The 14,993-nt window shown below is 36.3% G+C and overlaps 1 protein-coding gene across 1 annotated transcript in view; it reads left to right on the top strand.

Annotated features, from left to right (window-relative positions):
- The window catches only part of CF2H8orf34 (chromosome F2 C8orf34 homolog), a 411,205-nt gene that overhangs the window by 377,418 nt on the left and 18,794 nt on the right, over nucleotides 1–14,993 (top strand). The window contains 1 exon segment of the mRNA XM_015084296.3: nucleotides 2,763–2,856. Coding sequence (XP_014939782.3) covers nucleotides 2,763–2,856 — 94 coding nt within the window.

Raw genomic sequence — 14,993 nt, 5'->3', positions numbered from 1 at the left:
CACAAGATGCTTAAGGCTTATCTTGTATCTTTCCTGCCTCAGTCCTAGAATCAGTCATTTCTTCAAGAATTTTGGTTCTTTCATTACAGAATGGTATTAGGAACCAAGATATGGGTGGTAGCTGTGTTCTTTGCTATTGGGATGTCATCGCTTCTAAGCCCTCTCAGCTGCCAGAGTAGGGAGATATATGTGTCTGTAGTAACCCATGTATATATCAATATTCATAAATATTTTGATATTTGGCCTTCTGTATATGTAGTGAGCTCAACATGAGTTCATGCTGACGTCTCCAACTCTAATAATACATTATACATGGATCAGTCTAGCCTTGCTTTCTATAAACTCCCACTTCAGCAGTGAGAAATTTGGCTCCCAGCATCTGTTATCCATTTGCTTCATTGTCCAATTCCAGAATATATGTAGCTTCAGATTTGTTAGCCTATATGTACATGGAAAACAACTTTATCAGTTAGTATACAGTATTTGTGAACAGTTCTTTTTGGTTTTGGTTTTACAGACTCCATTCATTTTCAAAGTTACTTAGGTTAGCACCTTATTCCATCACCCCCTTCAGTTACATTTCATACATCTGTAACGCATCTAGATGCTTTGTTAGTGTTTTGCTTTCCATCTTGGGATCTTCCAACCTCTAATTGATTTTTTGTAGCTGTGCACTGAAGAAAGTTCTCAGACAGACTAAGCGGACATGCAAGGTGCCTCTGCCAGTGAAATAACAGTAGCAGCAAAGTGTACATAGTCTTTATTTCATGTTCGCCAGGTATAAACATCAAAGAGTGTCAATGCATGGGAGGAAAACACAAAGAGCCTCCAGACATAGACCAAGTACACATCTGGTGTTTACAGGAAAGCATGTAGGGAAGATGTGCAGTTTCAATGACGGCTAGGCAATTACAACGGTCTGTTCCCTGATTGGCTCCTGGGAGATCATGGGGCTCTGTTCTCATAGTGCTATTGCATTCAACAGCCTTGAGACCAGAACATTGCTGATGTTTCAACAATTACCCCATTCCCTCTCCCAGGGCTTGCAATACACTCTGTAGAAATAACTCCACAATATTTTTTTTCATTTGCATACCCTAAGTTTTACTCTATTGTGTGAAGTTCTATAGGTTTTGACCAATGCTAGTGTCTTGTATTTATCATTATAATAGCAGAATAGTTTCACTTCTTTAAAATATCTCCTTTGATTCACCTATTCAAACCCCTGCCCCCCTCCCAAACTCTAGAAAAATTGTGACTTTCTGAAATTCTAGATTGGGACTCAACATCTCTAGAGTTAACTACTATAATCAAGGGAGGGCAGATATGATGTTTCTTTCATACAGGAGTTGTTGTAAGCAAAGTGGAAATTTAATATACAGCAATATCCACTTTCAGGAGTTGTGGGCCCTTATTTTTATCTTAATAGTATTTGTCTGAACAAAATAAACAAAATACCTCAAGTTACAGAAAAACATTACTAAAAGAGGGGAGAGATGATGGATGAATTTGAGACATCAAGAGAGTAAATCGACAGGTCATATTGATTTTGTCTTAAAATTTCAAAATATGTTTGAAAAGATTTTCTTAGTTCATGGCTCAATAAATTTGAAACTGAAAGGTGACCAAAGTTATCCATGTCCTTAGGGACCTTCCAGATTATTTTCGAGGGAGGGGGATATGAAAGGACAATTACTAGGCAGTAATTATTATGTTGGTACAATAGACACATGGCAGAATACAGGAGTAGTTCTGTCTTCCCTGAGGAAGACTTTCAGTAGAGAGGACATCTGAGCCCTGGGAGAAGTGTCAATGTCTGAAACAGATAAATAAATGTAGTGTATTCTAGGCAGGAAGTGAAACCTCTTGGCATATCAGACAGTGACAAAATTGAGGAGCTACCTGTTAACTCTATCTGAAGTGCAAGGGTTAACTGAGGTGAGCTGGAGATGAAAGTGGTGGTACATCAGGGTGGACCAGGATGGATCACGAGGGGCTTTTGAGTTTAGATTTTATCCTGGGAATTGGGAAACCACTGTAGGACTATGGAAAGGTAACGAGTACCTCATATGACATCTTAAAAAGCCCACTCTGGCAGGAAACTGGTGGGGAGAATTAGGAAGGGTATGAAACTTGACCCTAGAAAACTCATAGATGGTGATTACTGCAGTCAGGATGGGAGATGATGAGGGTCTGGTTGAGGGCAATGAAAGAAAGCATAGAGCAAGAAGGAATTATGGGAAATATAGTGACAAAAATAAGGAAGTAAGAAGAGGAAGAAGACAGTGAAATAAGTAGCACTGAAAGGTAAAGTTGAGAATGTTCTCTAAATCCTACTAATCTTTATTCTCATTAAAAGGAGTTTGAAACTTTGATGGCAAACAGGCACATTTTGTGCAATTTTATATTGAATATTTCATTGTTATATTCCTAGGCATGATTGCCAAGATCTCCATAAAAATATTAATTCAGGAAGGAACAGAGTCTAGATATTTCTTCTTATTAAGACATTAAATCTTATTAAAAGGGGAATATAAAAAAATTAGTTCAGAGTTAATGGCATGTCTTTGACATGAAAATGAATTTAAACTTAGGACTCTTCTCTGTTGTGAGGAAATTCTTCTCTCTCTCTCTCTCTTTCTCTCTCTCTCTCTCTTTTTCTTTTTTTGGACATATAATTCATAAGACTAAAATGTTCACCCATGTTGGTATTCATGATATGCATCTAGAGTTTAATCCAGAATGAAATTTGTCTTTGGCAGGATGAATCTTTAAAGCAATTGCAAGTAGTTCATCAGCCATGGATCTTGCCAAGTGACACAGAAAGTGAAGGAGTAGAAGCAGAACAAGATAAACGTGAGTAGATGTGGCCGTTTACTGACAAATTGTCTTCAGCTAAAGGAAATCCACAAGGCAGGCATTTCCTGTTCATAACATTACACGTCTGCAAAAAATGCAGGCTTGTTTAGGGAGACCATGTAAAGATGAGCTCTACTTCAGGTTAAATGTTGATTCTGTGATGTTTTCATTGTGGTGCAGAATCCTACAAGCTGACCCTGCAAGGAAGAGTATGTAACACCTCAAAGGAAGTGAACTGTTTTTCCTGAAGACCAACACAGAATGTCTGTTTTGCAATGTCAATCTTCTTTGAATATTGTGGAATTATAGCAGTGATAACTTGTGATTATCAAACAATTTTGAAGTGTGTTGGGATCATCTCATCATTATTATATGTGAGATTATCATTATTGGTTAAATGAATAAGTGCATGGACAGAGAAACCGTTGCTAAGTTCGCAAAACAAATAATAGTATCACAATATTTAAAGCATATAGAATATATAACTCTTGATTTAAATCACTAGGTTATAATCATAACAAAAAATGGATTACTACACTTTGGCATGACTCAGTGTGTGCTTTCCAGGGGTTTACTGACCTTGTCAGATATATGGGCTCAGCAATCCAGATGAGAGGTTGGAGTCTGGACTATATGGAAATAACATCACTTAAAAAATAATAACATATCCAAATTTACTTTTTTAAATCAACAATAGCCTGCAGGGTGGAATAAAAATTGTAATTGATAATGTAGCTCTCATGATAATTGGTATGAAGTGATTCATTAACAATTCCCCTATGCCATAGCTACCAGAAAGACCAATATGTTACATGGCTAACATTACAATCCTGTACCCAGGGGGATCTAGCAAATTACTCTTCTGGGTTAAAAGGCCTTAAAAAAAATTCTTATCCCACTTCTGTAGCTGTAAGCTTATGTGGCCAGAGGAAACGCATCCAGGAGAGGGATTAAGAGCAGAGTGCTCAGGTGAGAACAGGCATACAGTAGAAGTGTCACTCAGCTGGCACATTCAGAAACACAGTGAATAACACAGTGACATTTTACAGATTCTATTGGAATCTGTACACCTCCTTCAGACAAACAACTGATGAGACTCAGAAAGTGGGCTGTACTTGAACCTAATACAAAAATAAAGAGACTATTTTAAAGATCTTCAATGCAAGGGATCCTAAGTGAAATGATCTAGGATAAAAGCAGCATGAGATGCAAAGAGGAGAATACCCCCATGTAGGAAAGCATTAACAGTGGTCCCAAACTTTTATGCAAACAAATGCAAACCCAGTTATACTCCCTGTCTACTCTCCACTCACTCAAATGTACATAAACTCTCATTCTACACTTTGGATCACTTTGGTGATCATTTTCACCATATCCTCTTGAGGCCTTAATAAGTTTTGTGTTTAAAAAAAGCCCTTCATGGTAATGTGTGTTGTATAAAGACAGTATATATAATTTTGCTCTGACTGTTAGAGTCAACACACAGGTGCCCGAAGTGAGGAAGTCAAGGTGAACAACATCCTTGCAGGATCACAGTGTGTTAATTTTATGAGCGGGCGGTAGCTTACAATGAGCTGGAACTTAAAAGAACACAGCTGATCAAAAGAGTCTATTTAATCCATGTGCAAATTTAGACTTACTTTTTGTCCTTAAATCCATGTATCTCCAATCAATATTAAGTCTAAAAAATTGCTTAATAATGCAAAGGAGATAAAAATCCCCCAAATTGTCTTTAACTCTTGTCATCTAATCATATTGACTTTCTGCATATAGTTTCACATGATTTTGGTAAGTTGCAATAATTTCCTCTTCCCCTTGGATGCGAAGTCTTTGAGAGAAGGAATCTATTTTCTTTACCACATTGAGGTACATAATAAGAACTCAATAACTATCAGAAGGATGAATGAATGAGTGAATATATTTCTTTGATACTTTCTAATTCATTTATCAAGACAGTTAGAAATTTTAACAAATAAAATAAATAATAATTGTGACTGAATACTTGCAATAAACATTATTTATAGCTTTTTAAATTTTAATATTGGATTTATAGTTTAGCCATGGCTTTTGCCATATGGTCTATCAATCACTCTTGAAAAAGCCATTCCTAAACTCTCCTAACCATAGACCTAGCACCAAAAATATTTGATTTCAGCAATGTTGTACTTGGAGGTGACCCTTGACAATGGTAAATTGTTTGAAATAAAATCAGGGTTTAAAAGTAATTAGGTAGTAATAAGAGCCATCTGGAAGTGGAATGCTAGCTAGCATTGTAGCCAAGCTCCGAGCACAGAGATGCAAATACTTTTCAAGAGCAGCATCCAACATTCAGGTGCGGGGACAAGTGTGAGATGAAGCCACTGAGGCACTAGCATCTCCACTGGTACTTGTACTCAACGCGTTTGGTTTGTGAAAGAGCTGGCAAGGTAATGTATCTACCTCTTGATTTCCTCAGTGAAAGAGAATTAATGACATAAATACATATGAACCCAATATCTGATTTAGAGTCTAGAGGCTCGTATATTAGAAATTTATGAGTGAGGAAAAGGACAAGATTCATCATTCCAAAAGTAACACCTGTTTCTTGACTCAGCTTTCTATAAATTATACCTAGGTAGTTTTATAGCATTTTCTCATTTCTCCTGAGACAAAATTATCATGGCAGAAAGTTTCCAAATAATGTCAGGATCTTTGTAGCAGTGCATATTTCCTATTGCATCATTTAAAAATAAGACAGCTCAAATAAGTTTTATAAAAGAACACCTTTTAGGGAAAGATGTCTTGAATAATTAAATGGGAAGCTTTAAAAACTTCTATTGTAAATAAGATAAACAGAAACCTTAATTAGATTTTTTTATTCTGCTTTTTTTTTAAGGTATAAATCACAATTTAAAAAACCTCATGTTAGAAGTCTGTTTGTTTTTAATCTCTCAGATTATAGGGTGAAGTCACTAAATAACTCATGTCACAGGGGCTCCTGGGTGGCTCAGTCGGTTGAGCGTCTGACTTTGGCTCAGGTCATGATCTTGTGGTTCATGAGTTGAAGCCCCGCATCAGGCTATGTGCTGACAGCTCGGAGCCTGGAGCCTGCTTCAGATTCTGTGTCTCCCTCTCTCTCCCTGCCCCTCCCTGGCTCGTGCTTTCTCTCTCTCTCTCTCTCAAAAATAAACATTTAAAAAAATTTTAATAACTCATGTCACAGATATTTGAATCTACTGGGATACTGTTTGGTGTTCATATTACTGGGCTTCACTTCAGACATATTGAATCAGAATCTCTGCATGGGACTCTGAATTCTGCATTTTTAATAAACCCCTCAGGCAGACCTTGATTATTCTAAAGATTGGGAACTACTGGATGAAAAGTCCAATGAATCAGAGGGTTGTGAATTGTTTCCATAGTGTTGTTAGATTTTAGACCTTATGTCTCTAGGCTACTTTTCCCATGTGTAAGTTAAGTTTGGATGTAAAATGTGAGAATGGAGAAAGAAGGCTGAAATTTGATGGAACAAATGTGGAGTGAAATTGAGGTACAGGCCATCCAGTCGGTAGATTCATTATCTACATGGATATAAAGTCATAAAATAGCTATCGCCAACACAGCCAGTACCTTCTAATTATGTTGTGAACTTTTAAAACCTGAAAAACTAAGGTAAAACAAACAAACAAGCTAAGAAAAAGAAACAAACAAACAAATGAAATAGTAGAGATGTCCAAAATAAAGAAATAAGAGTCAGAGTTAGAGGTGCTAATGCAAGTGTGACTTGTTGAGACCTAAGATATGGATTCAGGTTTTAGACCCTGGAGTCTGAGGTCTTAATAGCTGTAACAACTGGTGATTTGGCACTGGGTCTGCCTAAGGCAGGGAAGCTGGTATGAGGGGCCTGTATAAATAAAGCCTGACACCTGGGGGAACTGCCACAGGTATGAAACAGAAACAAAATACCTGTACTCTCCAACTGTGCAAAACAGGAAGAAGTTGTCTATCTGTTCTAGGCTTTGGATGAAAAATGTAAATGTGTTCATCAGAAATCAAGATCTCAGGTCTATACGTAGGTGGTTGGGTCCAAATTTAAATTATGTATAGTGTTAGGAACCCAAAGATATAATAAAAAATGGGCAGCATTATTAGAATTCATATCTTCTCATGTAATAATGCAAGAACTGGGGCATTTACAACTCTCAAAGTTTTAAACATTGACTCCTGCTTAAGATGAGCTCTCCAGCAAAATTGAGGATCCTTTGTATATGCTGTGTTGTTTCTCTCTGCTTTCAAGATTCTTCCATGGCCTTTCTCTTTTGATAGAGTGATATGTTAGTGTGGATATCTTTGACTTTATCTTACTGGAGTTTCTTGGATATGTAGATTAGTATTTTCATCAGATGTGTGAAGGTTTCAGCCATTATTTCTTCAAATATTTTTTCAGACTGTTTTTTCTCATTGCTCCTTTGGGGACTCTGATTATATGTATTTTGGTACACTTGATGGAACTGTTCATTTTTCTTCTTCTTCTTTTTTTTTTTTTTTCTGTTCCTCAGACTGGATCTCAATTGACCTATCGTAAGTTCTTTGATTCTTTCTTATGCAAGCTCAAATCAACTGCTGAGCCCCTGGAGTGATTTTTGTTTTCATTTTAAATCCAGAATTTCTATTTGTTTCCTTTATATTAATAGTCTTTAGTTGGTGAGAATTTATTCTCATAATTTCCTTTATTTAACATGATTTATTTTAGTCCTTCAAATATATTTATAGTAGTTAAGTCTTTGCTGAGTAAGTCCATCATCTGGGCTTCTGCAGGGAGTTTCTCAGGGCTGCTTTTATTTCCTATTTAGGGGCCACAGTTTCATGTTTATTGGCATGTATGATATGATGATTTATAAAGCATCTCACTAATTTTTTGATTTGTTGCAAACTGGATACTTAATATAATATAATGTGGAAGTTCTTACTCTGGAAGTTAGACCCTCCCCCGACAGGGTTTGTTGCTGCTGTTTTTCCTTGTTGTTATTGTCCTTACTACTTTTTATTTAGTGGCTTTTCTGAACTAATCTTACAGAGTCTATATATTTTTTTGTATACAATTACTTAAGTTTCTACTCAGCTTAGTAGTCAGCTAATACAGGGTACTGAGGCAGGCTATGGACACTGCAGCACTTCACAACTTTGCTTACGTAGAGCTTCTAGGTTAAGCAGAGGTGAGAGACAGAGCTTTCTCAGGTTTTTTTTTCCTGGACAGGTGCATAGTACTACACATGCATGTTGTCTTCTAGGTCCTCAGGAATATGTCAGAGCTTTTGAAAGCTTGTTATGGGCGTCTCATCCACTAGATTTATTATTATTATTATTATTATTATTATTATTTTATTTTTATTTTGTAAACTCCTTGGTTGCCCCAACTGCTATCACTGCCTCAGGCAGCTGCTGTGTAAAACTATTGCCCCTGATTGTTCGTGACAAATGTCATAGGGACTGACTTTCTCACTGCGTGAACTCTAATCCAGGGCAACTAAAGAAAAACACTCAAATGAGGATTTTGCAGACAGCTTCTATATAGGTCAAATAATGGCAATTCTCTAGATATGGGACATTTGGGAGGAGCTCCAAACCCATTCTGCCCCCTCTAGTAGATCATAGCCTTCTTTTTTCATAACTCCCATCACTGTTCTTATGCACAGCTCTCTGTTCTTATTGAGATTCAGCTGCTTTTCTTTTAAAAATGTTCTGAGCCACCTGGGTGGCTCAGTCAGTTGAGCGTCTGACTTCAGCTCAGGTCATGATCTTGCAGTTAGTTTGTGAGTTCTGTGCTCACAGCTCGGAGCCTGGAGCCTGCTTCAGATTCTGTCTCTCTCTCTCTCTCTCTCTCTCTCTCTCTCTCTCCCCCCCCCCACCCACACTCTGTCTGTCTGTCTCTCCTTCAAAAATAAATAAACATTAAAAAAAATTTTTTTTAATGTTCTATGGATTATTGCAAGCCTTTGGTTACTTTCTAGAGTTGTGAAAAGTTGATTTTGGTGATTTTTGCTAGTGTTCTCATTGCTTTTTAGAAGGGGAGATTTTTGGAGATCCCTACACCCACATTCCAGAAGTGCTTCTCCTCTCCTGTTTTTCCAATTTCATCAACATAGTTTTCTCTTTGTTCGAAGAATGGTTCATTTTCATAATGAACTATGGTACAAGATGTCTGCTTCTTTAAGTTCCAATATCATGATAAGCTATTAAAAACAGTTTTGTAGTAAAATAAGTTTTGGGAATTTATACATATCATTATATTTCAGAAACTCTCAGGTGTAAGAACCTGTTCTACCGCTGACAGAAAAACTTTTCAAGAGGAACAAAACAGCTCTTCACTTTTAAATGAACAGATCAAATATAATCAGCATCCTGGCTTAAAATGAGAGAAAGTATTGTCCATTGTTGACTTGAAGAAATGCTATACAGTTTTGTTTTTTTTTAAATGTCGCTGCGTGGTCTTGCAGCAAGATCTGTTTGTGTACAGTCCAAAGTTTTATGCATATTTACTTGAGCTCTTTTTGCAGAATGCCTTTTCTTCTTAAAGTCTGTTTGTTTGTTTGTTTGTTTGTTTATACAGCATGTGTGGAGGGGGGAGGAGCAGAGAGACAGGGTGAGAGATCCCAAACAGGCCCCAAGCCGTCAGCAGAGAGCCCCACAGGGGGCTTGAATCCAGGTACCATGAGGTCAAGACCTGAGCTAAAACCAAGAGTCTGACTCTCAACCAACTGAACTACTCAAGTGCCCTTGCCAAATGCATATTAATTCCTATTTTCAGAATGCTTATAATTTCCAGAATGCCTATTAACTGCTGGAAGACCAGATGTTCTGGGATTTTAGCAAGGGCTAATCTAATCTAATCTAATCCTCTCAATCTCAGTTCTCTTAATTTAGTGAGGAAGTTGGTTGTCTCAGAGATTGTAGGCTTGTTCATGTCATGTCAGTAGCAGAGGCCAGGAGTACAATCAAATGTTCTTGTTTGGACCCAGTGATGTTTACTCTTATTGCTTCATCCTTTACTCATGACTTCCCTTAATCCCCCTTACCAGGGGGTGACACAGTTTCTGCTGGGACTCTTGAGAGCCAAAGTGCTTGGGGAAGTAAGTGGAGCTACACTTACTGTCCACTGTCCACTGAGGATGGACACTGTCCACTGTCCACTGAGGATGTGGTGTGGCCTTTATTCTCCTTAATCTAACCTCAGGTTATTTCTTTCCAGGTAGCCTCCTAAGATTTATATTTGAGCAATGCTTGAGTCAGTGGTGTTATTGTACCACAGCTGATTATCTCACCAGGCCCAAGAGAAGGTACTAACATCCTCTCAACTGAAAGAGTAGAAAGGGGTGTGTTAGGGGGCAGTGGTATATAGATAACACAAAGACCAAAATGAGTTAAAAGCCAATTAAGTCAGATGTGTGTTAGGACTTCATGACCCTTGGAACTCAAATTTTAAATATTAGGGTTATGACATAGAAATAAGGACTAGGAATATATACCTCAGGAGATAAACAAGACAGGACTTCAGTATTTTGTCCTTATTTAAAGGTCAACTAGGCTATCCTACACAACACATGTCTTTGTAGAGAAAAGACCCACATGCTTTGGAAACAACCAAGAATAAAAGATAGTAATAGTAACAGTAATACATAAAAATAGCTCAAGAATAACTAGAAAGATGAGTTCTTAAAGTAAAACAGACAAAAACATCTGACAAACTGTATTAGGTTATTTTTGAAGACCAAAAGAAATCTTGATGACTTTTAATCTCACTTTTCACATTCAATCTTCTATGAGTGTTCAGAAAATTCTAAAGCTTTTCTTAAAAAAGTCAGGGCATCCGAACTCATACGAGGCAATAAATTCTATAAATTAGGCATTTGCATGTTTGGTACCTGTTATTATCATAAATATTTAAGGATTGATCTTCAACCAACAAATATAATAGTAAGTTAATAATTACTGTTAATTATCTGTTACATGCAAAATAGTCTAATGTCAAATTGTAATTTTCCATTATAATACTGTTAGAGAATTAGTTTGATTATAAATAAGTTTTTGCAATTTCTTTTTTTTTTTTTAATGTTTATTTATTTTTGAAGGAGAGAAAGACAGAATGTGAATGGGGGAGGGGCAGAGAGAGAGGGAGACACAGAATCGGAACCCGGCTCCGGGCTTTGAGCTGTCAGCACAGAGCCAGACGCGGGGCTCGAACCCAAGAATTGTGAGATCATGACCTGAGCAGAAGTCGGACACTCAACCGACTGAGCCACCCAGGCGCCCCAAGTTTTTGCAATTTCTAGAGGACACATGTCCCTGAATTATTCATGTGCCATTCTTACTTTGAAATGTTTCCCATGTCTGTGGTAAAACCCTGATATTATGAACGTTTCAATTGATTTCTAAGCTCCTAGAAAAAATGTAATGGGTAATATTTAATAACATGAAATTTAATCTCACCGAGTAAACTATTATTAAGTATAATTGAAAAATGTGTTCTACAACATATAAGGTTACATGCTTATGAATAGATACAAAGCTTACCTGCTTTATTTATTGAAATTTCCTTGTCATATGCAATAATAGTAGTCAGAACATTCCATAACAAGTATCAGAGAAGACTGTATTTAAACAACAGAACTGATCTTTTGTGATACAAAATTCTTTGGATTAGAGTATTATATGAAGTTGAATTCTTTAAAACTGAAAGTAGGAGATACATGGTCCAATTTTAGGTTATTTAAAAAAATCAAAGTTATAAATGAGTAGCATATGTTTTTAATCCTCTTACTAAATACTTTTTGTTTGTTTTGGAATATTTTTATAGTTGCTCTAGATATATCCTGAAACTACAAAATATAATAAAGAAAACGAAATGAAGGGGAATCTAGTTCATTCTTTAACCTTGATGGATTTAGATGGGATGGATTTACATTCCATTAGATGGGATGTATCTTTCACAAATGAGAAGAATGTATTGGCTGGTTGCAAGTAAAACCTATTTGTTCTTAATGAATTTTGTTCTGTACATTTTCAGTAACTGCAAGAACTTCAGCATGTTTATATCAGGCAAACTGTTCCGTAATTTCTCCTGGCTTGTTTTGCAACATTGACCTGCTTCACCTTCACAAATTAAACGGACCTTGGCATTTTTGTCCCAAACCAGGATTTTTATAGTTAAGATTCTCCAATGTTACATATGCTCCATAGACCAGCTTACCTCCTTAGAATGTCCTTAGAATCATATTTACGTATCTTAAAACGCACACATATAATGAGAAACTGCTGTGTTGGGTTCTATTGCATGGGAGATACAAAAAAAAAAAAAACAAGAAAAAGGTTATGATCTCTTTTCTCTAGTAAGTTAAATAGAAGTGCATAATAGCATAAGGTATACTATTTAAGAGATAAGTAGAATGTTAAGGAAACCGAAGGAGGGGTATATCGCATGGAGTTAGCAGTAGGAACATGAAGAAATGGTGTTTGAACTAAGAGATACATAAGATTTTGAAGTACAAGATGGACAAGAATGTCATATGAGCAAGAAGAACAGCATGGGTGAGGACACAAAGATAGGAAGAGCATTGGTTATGTTTGGTGAACTGTCAATTCATACTTTCAGGGGAAGACACTAGACACAGGGGATCAGGGAGAAATAAATCTAGAAAAGTAAGTCATGAAAAGCACATAGTGGGTGCAAATTATAAGCATAAGAATGTGAATTGGTAAAATAAACAGCAGAGAAATCTTTACATAGGAGGGAGCCCTGATAAAAACATTCATATTCCTAACTTTGGATAACACTAACACAAAGGAGGCCCAAGTGTTTAACCCTTTACATATTTCTTAACTTGAGAAGAAAATGAGATTTTTTTCTTTTAAAATTTTATAATGTTTATTTACTTTTTGAGAAAGAGACTGCATGTGTGTGCAAGCAGGGGAGGGAGAGAGAGAGAGGGAGAGAGAGAATCCCGAGAAGGCTCTGCACTGACATCACAGACTAGTTTTCTTGGGGCACCTGGGTGGCTCAGTTGGTTAACCATCAGACCCTTGATATCAGCTCAGGTCATGATCTCATGCTTCATGCGATCACACCCCACATTGGTATTAGGAATCAGATGCTTAGCCAATTGAGCCACCCAGGTGCCCCAAGAAAAGTAGTTTTTAAACTGTCTGTGCACTGGTGCTATTTTAACTAGAGATCATCATCTCCCCAAGACATGCCATTTTAAAAAAACTGATAAAGTTGTGGTACACACACACACACACACACACAAAATGGAGTATTACTCAGCCATCTAAAAGAATGAAATCTTGACATTTCAATGACATGGATGGAGCTAGAGTGTATTAGGCTAAGTGAAATAAATCAGTCAGAAAAAGACATGCCATATGATTTCACTCATATGTGAATAGAATTTAAGAAACAAAATAGATGAATATATGGGAAAAAAAGAGAGGCAAACTATAAAACAGACTCTTAACTATGGAGAGCAAACTGAGGATTGCTGGGGGGTGGGGAGAGATGGATTAAATGGGTGATGGGTATTAAGGAGGGCACTTGTGATGAGCACTGGGTATGATATATAAATTATGAATCACAAAATTCTGTTGACACTAATATGACACTGTATGTTAACTAACTGGAATTTAAATAAAAACCTAAAATAAAAATAAAATAAAATAAAATAAGTCTCTTGTAGGCAGAAAAAATAAATAAATAAATAAACAAATAAATAAATAAATAAATAGCTTTTAAAAAAGTTATCTTCTTTACTAGGCAGAGATGGTAAACAGGAAATACACTACAGCACAACTTATTGAAGGAAAAATAAATCATTGTTGAAGTGCATTTTAAAACTTTGTTTTGAGTGTTGTTAATCTATCAATTAAATATCAGTAAATATACATAGCCCAAGTTTATAATTTTAGTTCTTTAAAACAAATGTTATTTCTTAATTTTTCATAGTACACCCAGGTCTCATCACAAATGCCCTCCTTAATGCCCATCACCCATTTAGCCCATCCCTCACCCACTTCCCTTCCAGCAACCCTCAGTTTGTTCTCTGTATTTAAGAGTCTCTTAATTGTTCTCCTCTCTCTGTTTTTATCTTTTTAAATTTTTTTAAAAATATTTATTTTATTTTGAGAGAAAGAGACAGACCATGAGCAGTGGAGGGGCAGAGAGAGAGGGAGACACAGATTCTGAAGCAGGCTCCAGGCTCTGAGCTGTCAGCCCAGAGCCTGATGCAGGGCTCTAACTCACGAGCTATGACAGCATGACCTGAGCTGAAGTCAGATGCTTAACTGATTGAGCCATTCAGGTGCCCCTCAGTTTTTATCTTATTTTATTTTTTCTTCCCTTCCCCTATGTTCACTCCGTTTTGTTTTTTACATTCCACATATGAATGAAATTAGATGATATTTGTCTTTCTCTGACTTATCTTGCTTAGCATAATATACTCTAGGTCTATCCATGTTGTTGCAAATTGCAAGATTTCATTCTTTTTGATCACTGAGTAATATTCCATCATATATATTACATATATATGTGTGTGTATATATACATATATGTATATATATGGGTGTGTATATATGTATATATATGTGATATACATATACACATATATGTATATGTGTGTGTATATACATATATATGTGTGTGTATATATATGTATGTATATATATATATATATATATATATATATATATACATGATGAATGGATAAATGAATGGATATACATGATGAATGGATTTATATATATGTAAACCACATCTTCTTTATCCATTCATCAGTGGATAGATATGTGGGCTCTTTCCATAATTTGGCTATTGTCGATAGTACTGTTGTAAACATTGGGATGCATGTGCCCCTTTTATTCAGCATTTTTGTATCCTTTGGATGAATACCTAGTAGTGTGATTGCTGATTGGAGGGTAGGTCTATTTTTAATTTGTTGAAAAACCTCCACAATGTTTTCCAGAGTGGCTGCATAAGTTTGCATTCCCACCAGCAGTGCAAAAATGTTCCCTTTCTCTGCATTCTCACCAACATCTGCTGTTGCCTGAGTTATTATTTTAGCCATTTTGACAGGTGTGAGGTGGTATCTCACTATGGTTTTGATTTG

This window comes from Acinonyx jubatus, chromosome F2 (genome assembly GCF_027475565.1).
Source record: "Acinonyx jubatus isolate Ajub_Pintada_27869175 chromosome F2, VMU_Ajub_asm_v1.0, whole genome shotgun sequence".
In the NCBI taxonomy this organism is placed as follows: Eukaryota; Metazoa; Chordata; class Mammalia; order Carnivora; family Felidae; genus Acinonyx; species Acinonyx jubatus.
The sequence above is the reverse complement of the archived record's forward strand: the minus strand, read 5'-3'. Positions and strand labels throughout refer to the sequence as shown.